Source organism: Paramisgurnus dabryanus, chromosome 17 (assembly GCF_030506205.2).
Source record: "Paramisgurnus dabryanus chromosome 17, PD_genome_1.1, whole genome shotgun sequence".
In the NCBI taxonomy this organism is placed as follows: domain Eukaryota; kingdom Metazoa; phylum Chordata; class Actinopteri; order Cypriniformes; family Cobitidae; genus Paramisgurnus; species Paramisgurnus dabryanus.
In genome coordinates, this window is record NC_133353.1 from 24,674,133 (window position 1) to 24,699,771 (window position 25,639).

The 25,639-nt window shown below is 37.2% G+C and overlaps 1 protein-coding gene across 1 annotated transcript in view; it reads right to left on the minus strand.

The window, feature by feature from the left end:
* ccdc88c (coiled-coil domain containing 88C) overlaps nucleotides 1-25,639 on the minus strand; it is an 81,311-nt gene that overhangs the window by 39,519 nt on the left and 16,153 nt on the right. The window contains exons 4-13 of the mRNA XM_065288543.2: nucleotides 10,481-10,550; nucleotides 7,470-7,528; nucleotides 6,738-6,821; nucleotides 6,512-6,652; nucleotides 6,246-6,433; nucleotides 4,924-5,005; nucleotides 4,671-4,829; nucleotides 4,184-4,330; nucleotides 2,149-2,293; nucleotides 74-255 (exon numbers count right to left, since the gene is read on the minus strand). Of these exons, the coding sequence (XP_065144615.1) occupies nucleotides 74-255; nucleotides 2,149-2,293; nucleotides 4,184-4,330; nucleotides 4,671-4,829; nucleotides 4,924-5,005; nucleotides 6,246-6,433; nucleotides 6,512-6,652; nucleotides 6,738-6,821; nucleotides 7,470-7,528; nucleotides 10,481-10,550 (1,257 nt within the window). The remainder of the gene's footprint in view (nucleotides 1-73; nucleotides 256-2,148; nucleotides 2,294-4,183; nucleotides 4,331-4,670; nucleotides 4,830-4,923; nucleotides 5,006-6,245; nucleotides 6,434-6,511; nucleotides 6,653-6,737; nucleotides 6,822-7,469; nucleotides 7,529-10,480; nucleotides 10,551-25,639) is intronic.

Below are 25,639 nucleotides of genomic sequence, written 5' to 3' on the forward strand. Positions count from 1 at the left end.
AACAAAAAGCAGACGTCTTCTCAGCATGCAGCATTCGAGATCTCATAAATGGAGTTAAGGAGGTAGAATGTACCTTCTTGCTAAGGCTCTGGTTCTCTTTCTCCAGCTCTAATGCATGCTGTTGACCCTCCTCCATGTTGATGGAAGCCTCTCTCAGCTCCTGGATGGTGTTCTGAAGACACTGGTTCTCCTTCTCCAGCTTTAACAGGCGACTGGATGCAGACTCGTTCAGCTCAAACCCAAAAGACTTACGAGCTAAAGACAAAAAATATGTTCTTAATAAGTGATAAATTAATACACGACAACCAATCTGATTGATGCCTGTTCTTTTCAGTTTAAAATACTTTCATGTCAGTTTAATATGCTGTGACAACAATCCTGTAAGATAAGTCATTTGTAGGTTTATACCCTGCAATACTGAGTTGACCAAGGCTGTAAGGATAGTAGTTTAGGATGGGATGTGTGTTTGCAAATAGCAGACAGTGGTGCTTGTAAAACCTTGGTCATTGTTTCTGTAAATCCATTTGGCTGCTGTTCCCAAATCTTCTTACACCTTTTTCAATAGTTAAATAACATTTTGTTTTAGATTCTATAGACTGTTTCAGCAGTAACATCATAAACAAGCGGCTGTCGTGGTCCGCACGTAACTTCCGGTAAACTCTGCTAAGAATAAATAACAAAAAAGTTCTTTAAACGTAGTTTATTTATATAACAAGCAAAAACAATTACCTACGAAACCAAAATATTTGTTATTTTCGACGAGGCATTTGTTGAAGAGATCAGTTTAGCAACTAGTCAGACCATTAAAAAAAACGAAAACGGAAGTAAAGTTCGTATCCAGACGTGTATCGCGTCAGCGCACGTGCGTCCGATGAAACCGTCTATAGGAAAAACTGAATCAATACTGTTTAAAATAAATGCATAATTAATTTAAAAGAAAACGATAAAATAACAAAATAATGTATTTTTTTCAATATTTTACCATGTTCTTACTTCAACTTAAACCAATGAATACATACCTGTAATTTTTCAATGCGTGCACTTAAACTTTGTATAGCACGTCGTGAATGTGTTAGCATTTAGCCTAGCCCCATTCATTCCTTAGGATCCAAACAGAGATTAATTTATAAGCCACCAAACACTTCCATGCAGTTCTCATTTTTAATCCCCTTAAAAAATCACCACGTTTTATTTTGTCCCGCCATACTTACTCGTATAACTACTCATGTAACAGTCTTTAAATAGGCAAAACATGGAAGTGTTGGGTGGCTTCTAAATTCATCCCTGTTTGGATCCTAAGGAATGAATGGGGCTAGGCTAAATGCTAACACATTCCCGGCACGATGTACAAAGATTAAGTGCACACATTAAAAAAAGATAGGTATGTATTAATACGTCTAAGTTGACGTAAAAACATAGTAAAATATTGAAAAACTGTGATGTTTTCCTTTAAGAAATGTTGTATATTGAAAAATTTGTGTATAATCTTTTGTTTCTAAATTGGATTTCTTCCACAAACTTACTCTTTAGATATCTTCCATTGTTATTAAAAGCCTATAAGAAATTACCATTATTTTTTCTTACTATATATAGCCTTGTGTATTTACAGGTGTGTAATGTGATTGTTGTAGAAACACAAAGCATTCATGAGTAATTCATTTTAAGCAGGCAGATGCTGAGTCACCCACTTGACACCTTAGAAACAATGTTTACACACACCTAACCACTTTTGGACAGCCTGAGGACAAAGATTTTTCAGGAAGCTATTTATAAATAAATTGCATTTATATCTTTATTTCTGAAACACTTTGTACAGAAGCTCTCTCTAATACATAAACTCAAATACTGAAGCGCATTTAGGACAAAAAAGACCCATACGAAATCAAAACACCACAAACTCGTGTGAATTTTCAAGGAAAAAGGTCAGGGTTTACTAATAGCATATTACCAAAATTTGCATTGGGATGGGTTTGACTAACCAAACAACTGAGAGAAAATGTGTCAGTAACATTTGACCCACTTTTACCAATTCTTTGTATTTCCTAATGAGTTTGGGTTGGAAGTAATATTACAAGCCCAGCATGGCATTAAATCCAAGTATCGTGTTTCAAACAGTTCTGATATATGAGAACACTGTGACAAACTCACCCTCATTGACATCATTGTTTTTGGACAGTTGCTCCAGTTCCCATCCAAGGTGAGCAGACTCATTCATGCTCTGCTTTTGGGAAATCTCCAATAACATGTTCTCCTCCAACAACTCTTCCAGACGTTTCTTATCACTGTCCCTGTCCTAAAACACAGGATATTCACAGATGCATTGTGATACTTTTTCAAATAATGTTGTGTCTATACAGTATAAACATTTATTTCAAAAGATGTTGTTAATCAGATTTTATATTTTTGATTAAATATGAGTTGTGGTCACCCATTCTAACCATGTTTGGGTGTTTGTTTTGCAGGTGGGTGATGTTTTTACACCGTTGCTGGAACATTTGCTAGTAGTTTCTAAATGGTTGCTAGTGTGCTGCAAGCTAGTCACTGGGTGTTTTTGTTTATTGTGCATTTTAAGTGTGTTAGAAGTAAAAAGACATAAAAGTCATTAAAGTCATAAATTAATGTGTTTTTGTTCAAGATTGCAAGTTTTCCCAGAACACAACAAAAAAGCACCCTGCTTTGTATTAAACCCTTGTGCATTGTTCAAATTGGGTGGTCTCTTTTGTGTTGTTAGTGGCCAAAAAAGGCATCTAAATTAAATGGCTGTAAAAATGTATCAGATGGATTTTTCCCACCAAATTTTTTGCATAAATCTGTTAATCTGGCCCAGAACTGAACAAAACTACCAAATGATTACAAAAATTCCATGATTTTAACTCTTTAATTGCAGAGTTCATAAGTGATGTCACTGATTTGGGGGGAAATCAACACAAAATTATTGATTTTCAATATAAAAAGTTATTGTGGACTGGCTTTTGATAATCTTTTTTACAGTCTTGGACATGTCAAACAAAGATTAATAAAAACATTGGCTTTGATGCACTTTTAGTTTGTGTGCAGCATCAAAAAATGTTTTTTTCTCCCTCATTTATGGTTTGTTGCTGTTTTTGCCCCATTGACTTCCATTATTAAAAATGTTTTTGATTACAGAGCCATGACACCTTATTATCATGCATTCTTGATTGTTGGTGGTTTTCCTTTAAAAAATTAGTTGATCACTATGTGGCACGATTAAATCATGGAATTTTTGTAAATCAGTAGGCTACTGAGGTTGATTTAACAGATTTATTTATGCAAAATACTTATCTTATACATTTTTACAGTGGTTTAATTTAGTGACCATTTTAAAAATTTAAAGCATTTTCTTAATATATGTGATTTGTCGCCAAAAATCATTCCATTTGCTGAAACACAGAGAAAGTTGTGGCCAAATAAAAAAGGCAGAAAAAGACCCCAACACCACATAAGGGATAATATTTTTGAGGCCAAAATGTTTTGCTTTTGATACCGCTTCTTCCCTCTAATTTCTACATTTTTTTAAATGCTTATTTAATTTTATAGTATAGTAATTAATATAGCATATTTTTAATATATAGTATTTAATTTATAGTATTTTTTACTACTGAATCACCTAAGTCTGCCCAGAAACAACTAACAGCTTCCTTTAAATTTTAAGTCTGGCTCTCTCTTGGGGTTTTTTTCTCCCTAGGACTTTTTCCCTATAGGGTTTTTCTCTTAGGAGTTTTTTCAACCCCTTTAGGTTAACTTTCTTCATTATGTTACATTAATAATCTGCTCACTAGTGCAGTTTAATCTTAGTCGCTGTAGTTTGCTACTTTTGTTGTCCTCTGATTTTTCTGTGTTTTCTCTTGCTTTTATTAATGCAAAGCACTGGAACAATTAAAACAATTGTGAAAAGCGCTATATAAATAAAATTAATATATTGTGCGGTTGTGTGTCATTTTTGCTCACAATTGTAAGGGTTTGTACTAATCGCACCTTTGGATTGCACCAAATTACTGTGTACATTACAATACCAATAAAGATTATATTTGATTCCAGACGATCCTTAAGCAAACATTAAATCTTCCACCTTCACAGTTGCCAAAAAAGAAACACCACTCCTTGAATCAAAATCAATTAAACCTTGACCCAAATATGATTCAATAATCTCCGTGACACTCACAATCTCAATATCGTGCAATTTTGAGCGTAGCTGGAGATTCTCCTTCTCCAGCTCGTGTAATTTGTCACAGCGCCCCCTGGCTGCGGTAAGCTGCGCCTCCAGCATGGATTTTGTCTCCAGCAGGGTCAAATTGTCCTCTCTCATTTCCTGCACACAAAAGGCAGACATCCGTGATAGATGAATAGCTGGATAAGAAGCAGATCAGTAGAGATAAAGAAGATGAAGACAGCTGACTAAGGGAGTCACGGGCCTGTCTGTGACAGATCAGGGTCTCAGTAGACACCTGTGGTGTTATGACTGAGAAATTAATTCAGCAGAAGCCAACAGCAGGCAGATGAACATCAGTCACGTTAAAAGGTAACCAATCCCTGCTTGTCTAATTAAAGCACCACGTGGCTGGTTTATTATTTATGTCTTTTCCATACACTGACAGCCATCTGGATCTGTTTTTACAGTTTATTATAAATACAGGTAGTGGTGGGGTTACCTCTATACGGGTCTTGTAGAAGTGCACGTCATTTAGCCTCTCTTTACACCGACCCAGTTCAGTTTCTAGTCGATCGACTTTCCCAGCACGCTCCCTCAAAGCATCGAACTCGTCGCGGTACGCCCGTACTGAACGTGCCTCTGCCAACAACTGCATGTTCTGTTGCACACAAATTCAATCGATGAAGCTTCAGTAAACTACTCCCATGTTTGAATAGTAAAAATAAACCATACTGTAGGAAGTGGTGTGATACCTCCTGCTTGAGTTTCTGAATCTCTGCATCAAAACGCTCGATCTCATTCTTGGTATCTATCAGCTGTTCGGTCTTTTCCTCTCTGTAGAGCACAGACAAAAAATTTACTTATTAAGCATAGACATAAGCTTCACTGAGCATGTGGTATGGTAAGGTCACAAGAGATGCCTCTATAATAAACCTAATAGTGAGCGGCTTACCTAGACAAAGGTTTTAGGTACCATAAGAACACTACCCAAACAAAGGCTGTTTCCAGGTATTAGGTTGCCTTATAAGATGATTATTGCACTGCTAACATTCATTAATCAGGCAATCCCAAAATGAACTGCTGTAAGTCAAAATTTGCATCCAATATGGCGTACATAGTCAAGAGCCAATTATGTAACCTGGGGCTGTAACGATTAATCGTGCAAATGCACATTTGTTCAATGAATGAATTTTAATGAATTATGCTGCGTTTACACCATCCGTGGTAGAGGCGTCAAGCGCGAGTGATTTCAATGTTAAGTCAATGTGACGACGCTTTGACGCGCGTCTGAAGGTCTCGCAGCGCGGATGAGGCGGATTGCCGGCGAATGGCGCGGTACGCGCGAATGGTGCTTTTTGTGCATTTTGAATTTGATGCGATTTGCATCTGACGCCTGAGTTGAAACAATTTTACTTTGGCGGATTTTCGCACCGCGTTAACCAATCAGGAGCCTGCTTGCTGCTGTGGCGGCAGCCCCGCTCTGAGTCACTCATTCAACATGAAGGAACGCTTGATATCGTCCGTAAGCAGTCACGTGGAGCTATACGACACAAGTTCTTATTTCTATATAGACAGGAATAAAAAGGACCTCGCTTGAAAGAGTGTCAGTGAGGACATTGGGCAACCTGGTAAGTTGTAAATACACATTTCACATTTGAGTCACGTGACGTTTAGCGATGCGCAGCGTTTATTTTCCCCCTATAGTAAGGCGACCAAATACAAACCGGTAAATCTCTCGATAAATGCCCAATCAACATCAGCTATCTTGCAAACAGACAACCACATAGCACTTCCCCCTCCCACAAGAAGGGGATTTTGCCTCTGACGTGCGTCAAATGCTTGCTTTTTCTGCGCGTCTACTTCGCTCTAGACGCGCAAATGCATTCAAACTGTTCAAGCGGCAAACTAAGTGTTTGCCGCTTGAACAAATGCGGTTGGAGTAAACGCAGCATCACGGTGAAATTCCGAGAAGTAAACAAATCTATGATTTGGAACAAAGCCATTAAAATTCAGCAGGTTGCATTCTAACAAGACAAAACCAAATAGGATAACCGTATTAAACTTTCACACTCACAGTTCTTGGCGTGAGCGACGCAGTTTGGCCTTTGTTTCGGCCAGCTCCACGGCTACATGCTGCCGATCTTCTTTGTACAGCAGGGTAACGGGAGACAGGGAGTTGTGTTCAGGGCTGGGGAAGCCTAAGAGATTGGAAGGCTGCTGGGATTGGAGATAGTCCCTCTCCTGCGTCAGCTCTAGGACCACCTGAGGACACACGACAGACCTGTAACAACATCTAATCACTGAGGAACAAAGTCTTAGACAAGTTAAGTAGTAACTTACCTCGGCAGACTCGTCTCGCTCGTCTATGAGTTTGCGTAAGTGAAAGGCCATGGTGCGAGACAGAGGGTCGAGCTGCTCGATGGCCATTTCTTCTACTTCTAGCCACTGAAGGTCCAAAACATTTTCTTGATTGTGGGTGACCTTTAACCAAATATAGATAGATAATGAATGTCAGAAACAGCATGTGAGAAAAGTTACTGGTATAAACTGGATTTAGGGAATCTACCTCTTGAATATGGGTCACTATGGCAGCCTGTGTCTCAATGTCCAAAAGCTTGATCTTCTCGATGATTTCTTCTTTGCGATCACACTGTTGAAAAAGAAAGAGGAAGGAAAGAAGAATAGAAAGGGGATTAGAAAGGATAAAAATATTACATAAAAAACAATAACATGCTTGTGTTTATATGAAAGCATCGAGTATGACATGACAATTAGCCAAATGAAACACTGGCATGAATGCACAAGATACTATAACATGGGATAAAGGGCAAGACATATGACTCGTGATTGGAAAACTGTGTTGGGACGGTATGTTGCAGGATTAGACAAGCTCTGAAAGACTCGGGACAGAAAGCAAATCAGCAGGCAAATGTTATGCTGGTAACGTTAGGGCCCTAAATCAGTGTGAGCTGTTTATTATCTATTCACAGAACAGGAAAAACCAGTCACGGCGGCACTGATGGAGAAAAAGTGGGGAAAACGATCTTGCTCAGCCAATCCGAACAGCCAGGAGAGGAACAATCCTCAGGAAAAGGTGGAGACAGAAAAACATCTAAACCAACAAGCAAATCTTTTACAATTATCAGATTTTTCTGTGATGTGTCTGAATGGTTTTCTCATTGTGCAGTATAATCAGCACAATGTTGGTTTTACTCTGGAAAAGCAGGGACATGCCCAGACACGGTGATGTGAAAGATTTTCCTGTTATAGGTGTCAGAATGTGACACGGGCAGTTTACCTGTACAGCACAGCCCAATATGAGCAACAGCAGTCTCTTCAGCTCCTCCATACTTTTACCTGAGAGACAGAAACAGTCATGCCATGAGTGTTATGAGCCACAAACATTTTAGGTAAAAACAGAAATGGATACCAAGAATATAGTCAAAAAGGGAGCTAAGCAATAGTTATTAAATATTTTTAAACACACCTATATTATCAAATTACTTTAAATACTACAATTTACAATCTACCATGGTTTATCATCAGATCTTAATGGATTCTGCAAAAAAAAAAAAAAAAACACGGTATTTCTGAATGTTTTCAAGTTGGGATTAAATGGATTTGAAGTATTTTATGAAAAAAAGTTTCTGTATATTATTTGCTGCGTCTTATTTTGTAGTGTCTTTTTTTAAAGAAGTAAAATTTGACTGTTATTCCTTGAGGTTCTTATTTCTATTTTATCTATTTTTTATCTATTCTATTTTATTTTATCATGGCAATTCAAAACTATTTTACGAGCTGGCTATTTCATATAAATTTAAACGTTTTCATTTCGTACATTTTAGTACGATTAGCTTTTGCTTCAGATAGAGGTGGGGCTTTATAATTGCTAATAATAATAATAATAATAATAATAATAATTACTTCTTTGTAGGATTCACATTAGCCAACTCATACAATACTAATAAATTCCCAGGGGATCAGACTGGAAATGGACTGTCTTTCCCTATTGTTTAAACCTTTCATTAATTAAAAACAGTATTTAAGTCATAAAACATCTTGTCTGATATTTTCTTTTCCTTAAAAATTACATGTCAAATACTGACATGCAATTAGAGAAAAGCATCCTGTTTTATGATCATACAGTTTAAACTCAAAGTTTAAAATTAAAGTGTAATTCTATAAAAATGAAATGTATAAGTAAATAAGTAAAAAAATCACAAAAATTTTAACCACAAAAAAACCTTGTGTTTTTTTGGTAGGTTCATGCATGTCTGTGTTGTTGAGTGTGTTTGTGTCTGACAGTCTTAGACTAATAAATACTCAGGAGAGAATGGGGTGGGTGTGGGGTGCCATCACCATGGTGACCATTTGTTGCCCAACGCTACCCCATCTGATCGTACCCCATTAACCAGAAAGAGAAGAAGCATCTCTATGGGGAAATGACTCTATTGTCCTTTACAACTGAAGCTTAACAGAAAAAACACAACCATAAATTTATAGAATAAACGTAAATATATAGATATAAAAAGGTAAAAATATGTAAATACCTAATGGTAAAATAATGAAAAATAATAATGTAGAAAATAATTTCACAGTTTAATTTTATCCAAGTGACTTTAATTTCAGTTACAAGAATGACTCACATAAGGCCTCTATAATATAAATGTATGGACATCTATAAAAAAAAAAAACAGTAAACAGTCGGCGTCTCCCTAAAACCTCCTTTTCTTGCAGCATTTCATAATAAACAATGAGCCAATTGTTGTACAAATGCGAAGCTTAAATACTGGCTCGATGAGCAAAAACAATTTTTTGATGTTTTGATAACCTACTGTACATTACAGGCAGAAAATAGCACAATAACAATGGCTATTTCTGTATATGCAAACCACTACATAGCATCCTGTAGACAGGAAGTATATCAGACAACAGATCAGAATCACCTTTCACAACAAAAGTGGTTTCGTCTTCATTTTTTCAAAATACCATACTGAGCTACATAATAAGGGTCCCATATTATGACAACAAATTGAATTTCAGACCTTCGGTTAAAACGGTGTCAAGTTCAGTGCCAAATAACACAATTATATTTTAAATAGCTCAAAACATAACTAGGCTGTATATTTAAGCTGTTTGGGTATTTTTATTTCAGGTATTTGCCAAGTACTTAAGTGGATTAATCAGACAATCATTATTGTAAAATATACCCTTTACTCTTCTGTAGTTACATTGTGTAATAAGACTGACGGAAAATTAAAAGTTGCAATTTTCCTGGCCGATATGGCTAGGAACTATACTCTTATTCCGGCATAAAAATCGAGGACTTTGCTGCTGTAATGGCTGCAAGAGGCGCAAGTATTGAAAGTTACCAAGGGGACTACTTTCAGGCACTGCGTAATATCATTGCATCTCCTGTAGGCATGGTACCATTACATGATGTAACTACAGAAGAGTCAAGGCTTCAATAGGAAAAATATCAAAACTCTGGTTATTTTTGAGCATGATGCTAATGGCCTAATCAGATTCAATGGATTATGCTAAGCTATGCTAAAAGTGGTACCGCCAGACCCGGAGATCCGCTGAATGGATTCCAAAACTGTAATAATCAAATGTTTAACTCTAGGGGAGCTGGACAATGTCAATTTAAGGCCTGATCACTTAGTCAAATATCATAACCAGCTGGTTGTACATTAGTTCATCTAACACCTAAATCTGTCAACTAGTTGCAACAGTAAAAGGACGTATAAACAACACAACCAGATAACACAAATTAGACGCCACACCTCATCAAACACATCTCAACAGCAAGTTATAAACCTTAAACTCCCACAGTCTACTTTATCACAGCTGTATATTCTGCTCTATCCTACATACTCTGTCAACAGCCATCACTCAGCCTGGGTTGGGTCCCAAAAGTTTCCTCTGCCTTTCTGTCTTCCTCTACCATTACAAGGTCCACAACATGCGTTTCCTTCCCCAGAGAGCCAGACCCTGCCCACACTCCCCATATCAGTGGGTGTTTCTGAAGGCTGGGCTGTGTGTGAGGTGATGAATGAAGACGTTTGTTTAAAGGCACATAGTGTATGTGTTCTGCTTTGGAGTATGGAGAAAGGTAGAAGTATGGCATTAATAGTAACTATTAGAGAAGATGGATTAAAAAGCAAAGTATAGTTTGGAGTGGGATAGTAACTTTTTACCTTGTTCGACATGGATACAGTTTAAAAAAAATATACCGTACATTTTATTCCTTCCTCCTAACGTTTAGTAAGCAAATTAAAATGACAATGTGAGAATATTATGTAGTACCTGATAAAGGGTCTTTGGCGATGGTCAGAACATTGGGCAGGTTCATGAGGATGAGTTGTTGAAGATGCTCCTGAGAAAAGAAGAAACACATGGTCACTGTAAATAGGTAGACATAAAAACTTGTAATGGCAATGCAGGACAACAGTAGTTGCGTTTCCATTGCAGATTTGCACAAAACTTCAGGGTTATTTTCTAAAAGTTGTCAAAAAAACTATTGTTAAATAATGGAGTTTCCATTTATCGATAATATGCGACTGAAACATAGTTTTCCTCTTAAGATAAGTCATTCCAAACACCATGTCAATGGATGTTGGCTATTTTAAGCCATTATTTTATTCGAAGGAGATGTAGGAGTGTTATCCAAACATTAAATGCCAAGAAAAGCCCATTACACTTGGGAGCGGCAACGTATGAGGTGTTTCTTTTTTAAGTATAAGTGTAATCCAAACAACATTTTCTGGGAGGTTTTAGTACATACCGCGTCATCTTCAATAATAATTATGTGATTAAATACATCAGTTGACCTAAAAATGCAAATAAACTGTTTCTATTGCAGTTTTACAAAATACACATTTTCTGAATTGCCTAAAAAACCAAGTGTTTTGCGATGTACTGGAGTTTTTGTGAAATTGACGCGTTTCCATTGACCGTATTTTTAATTTGCAATGTCAATTTGAATGATAATGGAAACGCAGCTAGTGAGTGGTGTCAAGCAGGGTAATTAAGGCTGGTGGCCAGTCCGGGAGATTAATATTTGGGGCAAAAACTTAAAACAGGGTCAGCTGTATCGTGGGAACAGGAAACTCCAACCTACAAACAGACAAGCAGGAATTCTAAGTGGAAATGGGAAGCATTAGAAGCCAAATATTAAAAAATGTCTTGGGTGGGGACCATTACATTCCAGCAAACGGGCCATTTATGAGCTGGGCCAGTGTTTCTCAAGCTCTTGCAAATATATATTTATATTGGGAACCACCACAGTCCAATTAGTAAGGTTCTCTTCCATCAACACCAAACAAAACATAATTTAGTAATCTTCTACCATAAATGTCTTGCTGTTGAAGAGAACAAACTAGTTTGTAGTCACTATGCTGGGCAGTTACAGCCTATGCAAAAAATAAAGAAAAAATCAATAAGAGGCATCCTGCAGTGAAGGGGTGAATGTACAGATATGCAAACGTTCACGTGTTTATGATCATGCCCACGTGCTTATGAACTAAACTTCTGACACAATGGCCTCCAAGGCAACAAAGCTTAGCAAAGTACACAAAAGACAAGACCAAACAGGTTCAATTGACCAAAGCATTTCATTCCAAAACACATTTAGATAAGAGCTCTGATATCAGAGGCAGAATAACATAGTTTCGGTGCATGTGTCATTACAGTGCTCTACCAGCAAACTTGACAGATCAATAAATTAACATTTCCTACACCCTGTGTCACTCAAATATAAGTTACGAAGGTAAAAAAAAAATCCTTGCACTGCAAGCACTGAAGTTTTAACAACTGAGACGATGCTTTAGGCAGAAGTGTGAATACACTCTCTCACCCGGGTGCTTGGCCGTACAGCTAACGAAAAAGTGTGCTGTCCCCTATGACATCATCAAACCCAGAACCCCTGCTGAGAACTTCATCTTATTTTTTAAAAGGAGTGACTCCCATGGGAGGTCTTTATATTCAGAGAGCCACAGAGAGGGGACTTTCATCCAGTATAATGGAGTTGTCCCAGCTGAGGCCAGGCAAGACCGCACTGCCTTTGTCAAAACAGAATCCTGCTGCTAGCATTCCTCTCTTTACTGCAGTCTTTATCAAACACGCTCATTCACAAACACTGAGAATTCTTCAAGAGAAGAAACAAAAAGACGTAAGATACCCAAGCCTTCATTGATTCATAAGTAATCTAACGTCGTATCGGCACAGAGAATTTGTATCGGTGCATCCCTAATGATAATAGGCTAGGAATAATGTACAAGCTCCTAACCTAGTCCATAAGCCGGCCTTGATTTTTATATACATATTAATTTTGTTTTTAAGGACCTGCTACCTCTCCAGTGTATTTTGTATTTATTTTTTGGTTTTATGTATGAAATTGGGCCTACATTCCCCTAACCCTAAAATCCGATTGGCTCATTAAGGAAATTCATCCAGAAACATGTTGTCCTCTGCAAAATCAGGCTTGCCAGTTATTGCATGGCTTTTTGAGACACTGAATATAGTTTTAGGGAGGTATGAACCACTATTATGGTGCTTTTTGTCCTTGGTGTTTACTGCTATACACTTCATGCAAGACGTAACTTTCATCCACATGAATAATCTTGTTTTTCCGGCATTTTCAGGAGCACTCACGTAAGAATACACTACTTTTGATGCACAAGGGAACTTAGGCACAGACTGTAAGACGAATAAAAGTGTTTTTTGACTGACAGGCAGTCTGATGGGTATAATTATATAAATGTGCATGTTTCAACCTGAGACATGAGGAAAAAATCTCTTTACGCTGTTTGATTCGACAGCTGCAGTGTGATGGGGTGTGTTGTAGTGTGTCACGTTATGCATAAATACCTCGTTCTTTAATTGCCACTTAACCTGATCATGTTGAGTTTCGCTAAATTCAAGCAGGCTAATTACTAGATTTAAGCCATATGCAAGATGAGGAGGTTTTCATGTCAGCGCTGGTGTCACGTTCCAACTAACAGCTGAGAAAGGAAGACGGATCAGTTAACGCTTCTCGCCTGGCAAAGGAAATTAAAGGTGCCTGAACATTTTGTCGACTGTATGAACTATTGCACGCATAACAAAAAAGAGAAATTTTGTAGTTGAAATATTGCAAACAGAGATGAGCTTTTGTATAATAATTAGAATAATGCGAGAAACTGACATGGGGGTTTGCATTTGCATAATTACTGTAAATTACCTGGCCTTCCTAAAGGACACACACAAGGTAAATTATTGATGGCCATGTATCCATATCAGTAAGCTATTGAGGAATAACCTCATATTCCCTTGCTCTTTGAAAAGATACTCACCTAACAATGAAAGTTCATGCTAAAAAAAATGTGTTAGGTGGAGTGGGAAAACCGGGCAGTGTGTGTTATAGCAAACTTCATTTTCCAATGTAAAAGCAGGATAACCCCAGCACCCTCATACTTGGTTACACCCCAGAAACATCCACTAAAATGATGGCTTGGCATATTATATGCATTAATAAAGTGATGATTTGATGCAAGTTGGAAAATTTCATAAAGTATTCCTGAGCTCATTTCCTCTGTTGCTGTATGGAACAATGCCTGACCTGTAAAGTAGGACATCTGCGCCTGTGCTGTTGCTCTGATTTTCAGACCTTTGGCTCTGGGGCTGTTTTTATTGAAGTGGACACTGGTATCTGCCCATCCCCTGCTAGGTTCAGAATTACAGGACAGTGTGGTCAATGTTTGCATTGCAAATGTATATTTTCCCTGTCTCTGCTTGGTAAGTAACTGTAGTCAGTAAGTCATTATCACAAAATCAAATTTTTTAGGATAAAAAAATCCCTCTATCACTTTTGGAGTAGGGACTGGCTGACAATATAATAAACTATAAACTAGGGATGTACCGAAAGGAAAATTCTTGGCAGAATAAAATAAAAACTCAGCTGAAGGCCGAAATAAACAAATTTGTTTTATTTTTTCCTAATTATTTTGCCAATTTTTTTACAATTGCACAACTTACATTTAGAATGTCCTTTTTACTATATTTATTTCAAAATATTTAACAATTAAATGTTTCTTTTTTTACATTCCAGCAGTCATTATAGGGCCTTTTACAACCTGGTCACTGATGATGTGCTGATATAGCATCGGAGAACATTTTGCTTCATGAATAGATGCTACAAAACACAGAAAGGTCCTCTACTGTTTTTCACTGGAATAAACTGCTGAAGGTCATTTAGTATGGACCAGTTCCATGTTTAAAATTATTTGTATTTCTATTTCCAGTAAATATTTGGAGTGATGATAGAGAGTAAAAGCAAACTGATTGGACATGGGCTTTTCACAACGGAGGCTCAACTTCAATAGCTTGAGTTCAGATAAACAGAATCTGAGTAACAGGAACAATCTGTGCTATTATGTTTCATTGTAAGACTGTAGAAATCGCAAATGCAAGAACGAGGAAACCCAATAACGTGTACCCAAGAACTTCACATGAGAAACCGGAGAATACGTTTAAAAAAAAAAAACTACAATACAACAATACAAAAGTTACAATATGTAAATGTACAGTTTACCTCAACTGTTTGCACTTAAAGCCTGTACTGAAAACAATTACTTTATGTTCCAAAACATGATTCTCACCATGTGAACAGAACACTGATAAGCAAAATATTGCAAACACTAACTGGAAGTCAAGATGTACAGTACTGTTCAAGAGTCTTAGGCCACCACCACAGACTTGTTGTTTTAGAAGTTTTAATGTCCATCCATATTTATTTTTCAATCTATTTTATTAAGATACAAACAGAAAAATAGGAAATATGTACAAAAATATAAAACATACAATTTTCAGGACTAAATGTCTTCTTTAAGCATCGTCTGTGTTTAGTGTGACCTATCTTGGCACTAAACACATCTTGAGCGTTTTTGAGCAGAATTAAGTAAAAAGACAAATTTCTTTAAAATTAGAAATTAGGATTTAATTTTATTTAGGTTTAAGAAATCCTGCAGTTTCCTGCTAGTGCTCAAGCGGAAGGGGAGTTTACCCTAAAAACTTAACAAATCAGTTTAAATTTTTATACAGTTTTTATTACTATAAACACATTTCCTGTATTTTCTGGATGTATTCTATTAAAGAGACTGAGAAATAATTATATATAATCACTATGATATTGCAAAAACAACAAATCTGATTCTGGCATGCATGGTGGCCTTTTGCACAGTACTATATATGAAGAGCCATTTATATTTCATTCAAACACCACTAAAGAGGTTTAAATCAGAGGAAGATTAAGTAAAATGAACTGTGCTACTTGAGCATGCTCTTGTCAACAGAAAGTGCAATAAATATTATAAAAAGCTATGGTTAAAAAGATGGTTTCAGCAGTAACAGCATAAACAAACGGCTTTCGTGAAACAAACTTAACTTTGTGACAATTCCAAAATTAGCACTTACTTAACTATGGACTTCATAAAAAATGCTTAAAAAACTTCAATAAAGACTTTGCATGGGTATGTAAACCATAAAATATTTGCATCTAAGAAATCATTATGGTTAAAAAAACTGAGTAAAACGTTACTTTTCATGATAAGGTTGAAAATGCATGTTATTGCCCATATAGGAATCTGTGCGGAAAACCATGTAATAAGGGGTGGCTTGAGTCTGAAGTACAAGGCATGTCAGACCTGGCCAGAGCTACTTATTGCTGGAGGATTTTTACGCTAACTGCTGTTTAAGAAAAAAAAAGTAGTTTTACTAGACCTTTGTTTAAATTACATATTATATTCAGTTCAATTCTTTCTGTAATACTGATAATCTTAGTAAATCTTAGCTTATATCAGTTGCCCCACCCACTCATCGGCGTTCTTCTCACAGCGTCCACACCCATTTAAGTAGCATTTTTCAAAATGATAGTGAGGTAGACTGGAGCTGAAACAGCGGGGTTTCATGACGCTTTAAATAAACCACAACTGTATATTCAGGAAACATTTGAAATGGTACTTGTCATCCTCTGTGTAGATTACAGTAACATTACAGCAGCAATTACAGTAGCAAAGCTAAAATTTTATACAGTTGTCCTGTAAAGTTGTTCCGACAAACTTTTTTTTTTACAAAAACAGGTTATTAAAGTTGCCCTGTAGTCAACAATTGTATCACTTAAAACTCATCTTTGAGCATCAGAATAGCAAATGTAAATCAGAAAAATGTTTTTCCTGCAATTTCTTCATGCTTTAAAATAACTTGAATGCAAGTTACTCTACACCCTTGCCTCATTTAGTATACGTGGATCTATAAATATGCAGATTATTGTGCACAACAACACTTATTTATTTAAAGTGCACTAGTTTCATAAAGGGAAAAATCAATGGTCATTGTGGCTCTTTCAGGCAAGGTCCTATGTGTTACAGTGACCCATACTTGCCTAAGGGTTTTTTATTGATATGCAATGGAGAAAGCCACAGATGATCAATATCTAATTCAGCGGACCAGCTCAAACCACGTTTACGCATTTCTTTCACTACTCAGTGGCCCAGTGTTCTATATTCAGGTTCCTGTGGAGCAAACCACATGCTGACATGCCCACAGTAGCCAGATTTAAAACTAACCTGATCCACAGAGCCCCTGTCATAACACTGTATGCAGCATTACAGCCGAAAAAGTCATTTCTTTCTACAGAATTGCATGTTTTCATAAGCTCCAAAAATACTATCCTACTACAACTCCTTTAGTGTACTGAAGAGCTTCCTAACTAAGCGAAAATACAAAGTTGCTAAAAGTTCACAAAGAAAATACACTTTCACATGTCTCAACAGACTTGTATAGTTTGGGGAGATACCACAGACCAAAATTTTCCAACATTTGTGAATTAAACCACAAAACCAGTCATAAGTCACCAACTATATATTGTAGTGCTGGGGAAAAAAATGCGTATCTCATCAGTAAAGCCGGTTCTGTGATTAGTAGTAAATCGTGGAGGTGGAGGGGCATTTACTACACAGAGCCGTATTTCACCGAAAAGCTAGGCAAAACCGAGTTCATAATCGTGGAAAATTGCCTACGATAATGAATGCGATTTTGCCTAGCTTCTCTGTGAAATACAGCTCTGTGTAGTAAATGGCGCTCCATCTGAAAGCAGGTGATTAACCGAACCGGTTTTACTGATGAGATACACTTGAGAATCGCAGGCGATTTTCTAAAATACTGTATGGGTCAAAAAATATATATTTTTATGCCAAAAATAATTAGTATAAAATAAATGTTTCATGAAGATATTTTACTTTATTTATAAGGACAACACACATTAATGAACACTTCCGTAAATGTGTTAGCGTTAGCCAGCCAGTTAATTTTTAACTGTCCTTGTACATTTTTGTAAATGTTCTAATGTAAATATATAAAAAATATTTATTATTAGCTATATGTGTTGCTACTTGCTTAGGAATTAATTTGGACAACTTTAAAAGGTGATTTTCTCAATATTTTGATACTATTTGAAAATCTGAAATCTGAGGGTGCCAAAAAAATCAAGACAAAATACTGTCCTTTCCTAAAAAAAACATAAAAAAAAACATATACATCAATGAAAAGCTTATTTATTGACTACAAATTATTGATCTTTATGACTGGTTTGTGGTCCAGGGTCACATTTTCTGTAATCAATACTAATACCAATAACATTACGTGATTCACAATACTAGAAGTCACTTTTTAACAAGCTAAATGAAAACAATGGCACTGGCTGAGCTTTGGTTAATATTGCTTTAAAAAAGTTTGAAATTATATTGTAGACCACAAGCATATTACAAGTAATAATACAAGTTTATTAACCTATTTAATTAAGTTAATCTTGTCAATATTTACATTTTATTATTGTAATTGACAAAGTACATAATTATGCACACAGATTAAAAGTGAAAAGTCACTTTCGACATAACCAAATGTGTTTACATTCAAATCCTGTCAAGGTAAACATTATCATATTAACTATGTCTCTTCATTGCCCTTTTTCCCTCCATGAAAAAAAACTGCTTGAAAAAGTAATGGCACACCTTGCTGCATATTTTGAGGTATCATTCATTAGGACAAATGTTTCAATGAGTTAGGTGCCAAAGCTTAATACTTGGGTTGAGGGATTTGTTCCAATTACAAAGAAATTCTCATCCGGTCCTTCACAGTCAGTCCTTCACCTCATCACCATTTTCCACCTGACAGGCATGCAGACAACTTCCTGTCTTATTTTTTGTATCTAATGTAAAATGTGCAACATGAGTCTCTATTCAAGGTTCTAATGACATTATGAAAGCGCCAGAAAACCACATAAAGGCCAAGACGACAAACAGTGTCCAAATATAGTAGCACGATATCAGTCTCTAACGTCTGAACCTGTACACAAAGAGCCCAGGTGAGCACTCATGCCATGTGGTCACAGCGCACGTCACCACTTCCTGAAACTAAAAATGTTCCACAGAGCACTGCAAAAACATGTGAACTGTGCATCAAGCATACATTAGGGGTAGATTTTTTTAATTCTGTGTATATTACTGTAATATAGTACTTTGGTGTTGTAACCCACAATATTGCATTAACATTCTTTTGGCATTAATAATTTTTTGTTATATTCGTCACATGAAATGGAGAGCAGATTAACATTCGGTGGAGGGGCCGGTTACATGAAAAACTTATTTTAAATACTTTGATTTATTACACCATCTAAAACTACAACTAGGCGCAGTTACACTCAACGTAGCTGGTGTGAGTTCACGCTGACGTGTAATGCATTATAGTTGAAATGCCATTAGCATTACCATGGTTACAAACCTTTACTGCCTTCAGTGAAAAGATGCACCAGAATCGAACCAAAATCCAAAGACAAAGAAATAAAATCTATTGAAAACAATGCAGTCCAACCCATGCATGCTTAGATGTATATACAGATTTAAAATGTACCTAGTAGGTTTGTGTACTTGTATGAAGTAACTTTTTACCAAGTAAATCCACAGGTTTACACCCCAAATCCCTTCACAACATAAAAACAGTACGCAAGTAGCTTACAAAAGACGTAATTCCTCCTCTGGTCTCCGTGTATGTGTGGACACACCAGCATTCACTTCCATTGACTCCGAGGGCAACAGCAGGGACAGAAGGGAGAGACATTCCAGACTCCTTGGCAACTCTCATTGACCTAAAGAGCCATAACAGCCCCCTTTCCCCTAATTCTTTATTAAATAAAAGGAGCCTAATGGAACCCCCCACAACCCCCTACTTTAATCCCATTGGACAGAAGTGAAATTACCACCATAGCAGCATGACCATGTTTGTGTAAAAGTTTAGATGCCAGCACCTTAGTCTCTAGATGGGCTGTGCCAACAATGGATGCATCTTGATCTTTGACCAGAGCTCCCAAGCAAGAGATGTATGCTACATGTGTCACATTTAAAAGTGACAGATGTTTGTCAAATCTAGAGCTGCTCCATATGGCATCTAATGAATAAAGGAAACTTCAGGCTGGAGCAACTGAAGACAACTGGAGTCACCAAACACAGCTCTTGTATAACTTACAACTGTAACACTAATGCAGCCGTAAGTTGTTGGGATGGTGCCCACAAACCCACCACAAAGTTGTAATTACTTGTGAATATTCCTTAGGCGTGAGGGGTAGCGTGTCAGTAAAGAAAGATGGCAACATTTTATTGCTGCAACTTGTGTATACTGTCAAGGAAGAATAGCTACAGGGCTTATTTAGCTGGTTTATGGAGCAAGACATATTTCCCATATGCTTTGTGACAGCCAGAATAAGGTAGTATTTTCCTCTGCTTAACCTGATATAAAGACCCCATTTGCCCTGTAATTGTGCTGATTAGGGATGCTCATATCAGTTAATTTTCCCAACCGACAACCGTAGCTTCTAAACCGAAAATTAACCGTTAACTTTTAATATGAAATTGTCATCGAGTAAAAATACAGTTGACGGTTGTCTGTGAACTAGTAAAAACAAAAGATTTAATTTGAACGTGCAAACAGCAGCGACAGATCAACAACAGCACCAGGATTCATACATTATCAGATATTCACGCAACATTACCTTATTAAAAAGCACGCGATCAGTCCAGAGGATTAATATCCAAAAAGGGCAGATTGTCTCCGTTTCATCTACCACAGTGGTCATTTCTAAAGCAGGATGCTTTTCAGAAAGTTTTGCTTTTGTGTCGTCTTTCTCCGTTTGTGGAAAAAGAGAGATGTTTATGGTCAGGGTCAGAGGCCACCAGCGAACGTCTGTCCGGATGCGTGAGACGGACCGCGTCATCTTGCGCGGACACGTGCGCGTCTCCGCTCAGCTTCCAAACACGCATACAAATGATTTCTCATACAACTTATTACTTTATCAGACCGTCAGGGCAGCAATAATTTGTGTCATTTACAGGACATTCACAAATTAAAGATAGAAAAGTGGCGAAATGTCTGTCGGCTCATGACGACACGCACCATGTATTAACAAATATTTTTTATTTTAACTGATAATGTTAATCGGTCATAAATTCTTACCTTCGGTTAACGGTTAAACGGTCAATGTGAGCATCCCTAGTGCTGATCAAGTGATATTACATTACATCTGCAGGGCTCAACGCAAATAATTTTTTATACCGGCCTGATCGGGCCAGTGGTTCAGGTTTTCACTTGTCCTGCCAAAATTTTCACTGGCCCCAATAATAAACTGTCAGTGTAACATATTTAAAAATAATAATTTTAATAAAATAATAAAATGCAAGGATAATTGTATACATCTACAACAGACATGTTCCAAAGAAAAAGATTCCCAACTTTTCTGCTTTACCTGTAAACTGACAGCAAACTCTGCAAAATATTGCATTGTTTCTTTCGTCGTGTTTTACCCAAGTAAATGTCTGCTTCAAAGATGTTAAATAATATACATTGATGAAAATATATTTTAGTGACTGAGGGTGAAGCACTGGCCCGATCGGGCAAGTGACAATACTTTTTACTGGCCCAAACGTCTCACACGCTTGCCCCGGGCAACAAGTACTTTATGTTGAGCCCTGATCTGATACGGTAGGCTTGAATAATGCAACAGGATAGGCTGCAGTTTAAGACTGCACTGTTGTCTCTTTAGGATTTTACAGAGCCTGGCATCAATTTGCTCTGCAACATACAGTATTGTGCAAAAGTCTTGGACCACTACCAGCTTTGTAGTTTTAGCCAAGTTGTAATGTCCATCCATATTTAGTTTTTGATCTTTTGGTCACTATACTACTGCAAAAAAAAAAAATCTAATGGTGACATAGTACTGTACATGGAATCCCTGAACAAGTGAACACATTTTGCCCTAACATCTGCTTTACAGTTGCAAACTTTATCAACCAGCCTTGAAACCCATCCCTGGCTTTAAAACGGCAACTCAAATTATAAAGAGGTATTTAAAAAAAAAAAAAAAGGATGAAAGGTCACTTTCGTATTCACTTTGTATCCTATTTAGCAGAGAGAAAGTGGTCCAGACAGCTTTGTTTTTGGGTTTCCCATGGCAGCTGGTCTCAGGAGGGGGTTTCCTGTGTTCAGGGTTGGGAGACACACAGAAGCCTGCTTTCAAAAAGTTATCAACCACAGTGATGTGCACCCTTGATCACGTGTGTGCAGATCTTACTTGAGTCAGCTATTGAAAGAGGTCAAACATCTTAGATTAAGGTGAAGCAGGTCATGCAAAAAGAAAGAAAAATGTAAGACCAAGAGACAGAGACAGCTTGAGGAGAACCCTTGCCTCAAGGGCAGTGCAGGTACTGTACACAGCAAGAGGAAACTGTACACCGCTGGGAACGGCCATTACATCTCCACTGTGGGCAAGCAAATATAAGAACAAAGAGCTGGCAGGTTAGCTCAAAGAGACACCTCCCTTCTTTCAGAGCTACAGTCAAGAGAAACTCGCAAAAACCCGCCAAGTGCATGAGGAACGCCGCTGTTACTGTCCTAAATTACAGAGCATGCGTGAGGTTTATTGAAATATTCTACGAATGAGTCTTCACCACATCCTTTAAGACGGTTGTGATCTCTGATGCTGACAGCAAACTGTAGTCAAATCGAGCAGACTGGACGTGTGACAGCACTGAATAGGGTTTTTTTCTACTGTGTCTGCATGTGCATCTGAAGAATGCAAGCAATTATGAATTAGCAGGGAATGCCCAAGCTGTCAGGCCAGCTAAAATGAACGGGTATGGGGCCGGCCCTCGATCCAAGTGCAAACATAAAGAAAGCTGACACATTGTCCGAAAGCCAAACTTGTACATCAAGGGTATTTCAAATCCATTCGAGTAAAACTGCAATCAGACACGAAAACAAAACATTGGCTGGAAGTCCTCCCATCATTTTAGTGTTGTTATGGTTCATTATGCACATTAAGGTTCCTGGCAAAACAGGGGCCCGGCAGGGCCACGGAGCTCATGTTCCAGCCCAATGAGGAGTCGGCTTACAGTGGCTCATGCTCACAACGACTTGCTTCCCAGACAATAGACAGGGAGGAACCAACAAACTACCCCTCCCCTCCCCCAGTGGTCTATTGTTCACACTGTCTGTTGCCCTGATCTCCAGGCTGAGACACTTTCTGGTGAGTCATTTTAGAGGTAATCTAATTGGGTGAGGGAGATCAGAAAGTGTGGGGCATACAGAGAGATGACACAAGGACGGTCTTCTTCAAGACCCTGACATATATATTTGCGACCTTCCCAAATGGATTACTATAGATCCTCAATTCCATAATGAAACTGGGGCATAGCTGGCCTGTAAAGATTAAACCACCCAACGTGAGATGGACTTAAGGCTAAATCTAGGTTAAGCTGGGAGAATGAATAAATTTGGCATTAGGAATTGGAGACATGCAATCTGGAATCTCTTTCGTCGTAACCTAATGCTCATGTGGACATATTTACAATCTCTAGATCATGACATCCGAAACATTAAAGTGTTTAGAAGGTTTGAGGAATCAAAACATTAGGGGAGGCTTTTAATTTATTTAGTTTATACCTGGTATTAAGATGCATTTTCGTGGATCGCATGGTGGACAACCCCAAATGCAGGTGTGAACAGGGTCTAAACCAACTTGACAATCAGTATTTTTAAAAAAAAATAGTTTTACTATTTCTGAAGTTTACTTTTAACATGCATTGAGTGGATGCGGTGTTATTTTTTAATATAATAATCAAGTCAGGTTCCAAAATGTGAATGTAAAGTGACAAAATGCACCAAGCCTGAATTTATCTGCATTGAAAACAGATCACAATCCACTTTAAGTCAAATACAATGTGAATGCAAACAGAACTTAGTTCTTTCAAATCCCTTTTGATTCAACTTAAAGATGTAGGAGTTCAGCTCTTAAACTCAAGGGACTCTGAATCAGGGGTGTTGTTTGCCTGTAGCTTGCAGTTTTTACACATCCTGTTTTAATGTAATGCAAAGTTGAGTGTTTTTTTATCTTTGATATCGGAGCAGCAGGAATCTTAAACTCAAATCACGACCAAAATAATCGGAATATGATCTTTTGGTTAAATTGCGTAACCCTAGAAAACCTCTGAGCAACAAGCCAGATGACTTGAGGCATCACTATTGCCCTTAACAAGCACCACTAATGAATCACTAAAATCATCATCATCTTCTTTATCACATTCATTTCCTGTGTGGCTGACGCACACGCATGCTCAAACAAACTGTGCTATTATATCCATTGCATCGACAACCATGTTTCAGTTTATAGATCTTTAGAAAATGGCAACATTGTTCCATTTGTCCACAAATAAACATAAAAGACCAGTCTACCGTCCACTGCTTATCTCATTTGCCTTCTGGTCCAACCACAAGAATGAATAGCCATTTCTGAACACTTGGCCGAGATCATTTGCGACACTCAGATACTACGTAGTACATGGTTGGAAAGAGAGAGAGAGCACACGAGAGAAAATGTCATTATAAATACAAAGATCTAAAAAAACACTTAATTTTTTGTTCGGGACTTTAAACGCCATCAGATGAAGATCTCAAAAACAACACAACATGGGCACAAGTCACAACAAAGAGGCTGTTTACACTTGCTATTAAGATGTGTTTTTGTCGATCGGATCAAGTGTAAACTTGTCCACTTTCGACCACTTTCAACCACATTCAGAGGTAGGGCTGCAACTAACGACTATTTTAATAGTCGACTAGTCACCGACTATTGAAACGATTAGTCGACTAATCGAATAATTAATACATTTTTCTATAATTTAGCATGAGATTGCCTAAATTCTGTGGAAAATTATAGTAAACACAAGAAAGAAGGGGGTACTTCAATGAATTTTTTTTACATTCAATGAAAACAAGTTTTAACATTTTTAATAATTGCATCTACTATGATTTTACAAAAACGAAGTTATGTATTTCAGCTATTTTAATATATATATATATATATATGCTGTATTTTTTAAGTTATGAAGGTTTAAATCAAAACAAACCAACTGCAGTTGAATTGATATTCATTTGAATGGACAACCAAAAAAACGAGATTTCAGAAATTTAAAAAACAGAGTTATATATATATATATATATATATATATATATATATATATATATATATATATATATATATATATATATATATATATATATATATATATATATATATATATATATATATATATATATATATATATTTCTATATATATATATATATATATATACACTCAGAGGGCATTCGCCTGTTGTGGGGTGCACGTCTGCTTCTTTTGCAGAAAGGGGTCCATGGTGGCTCTCTTCTTCAGACAGCATGCATTTAATTTAAAATACTTTTGTCAGGCACAGTCGGGCATAACGTTAAACTTTAGTTTTGTTTTTTTTAAGCGAAAATACGCTTATAAAATGTACAATGTACATCCAAAACAAAACGTATTGGCTTCCATGTTATTTAAATCTTACCGAGGCGAGTCAAACTCCGTTTCATTCAACTGTCCGACGTGCTTTCTCTTTAAATGTTCGTGCATCACCGAGGTGCTGCCGTGATACGCAAAGACTGCTTTGCAAACCATGCAGGTAATCTTTTTATTCGCCGTATCCAGGCTAAAATGCTCCCAAACTTCATATGTTTTGGTAGCGAAGCTGCTGCATTGGACACAACCATTTCTGTATGTTATCGCTCAGCATAGAAGCTAATGCGCATGTGCGACTCTCGGCAGAGAGTCCCTGCGTCCCAAACCGCATACTTCAATACTATATAGTAGGTGAAAAGCACTACTTCTCATACTCTTTGCCTACTATATAGTATGGAAGTAGGCGGTTTGGGACGCAGCCATTGTAATGAAGAGAGATGCCTCACTCGGCCGGAAAAAAACATGTCTGGCGACAACGTCGACAATGAAATTCATTGTCGACTATTTCTATTATCGATTTTTGTCGACAACGTCGACGAATCGTTGCAGCCCTATTCAGAGGTAGTCG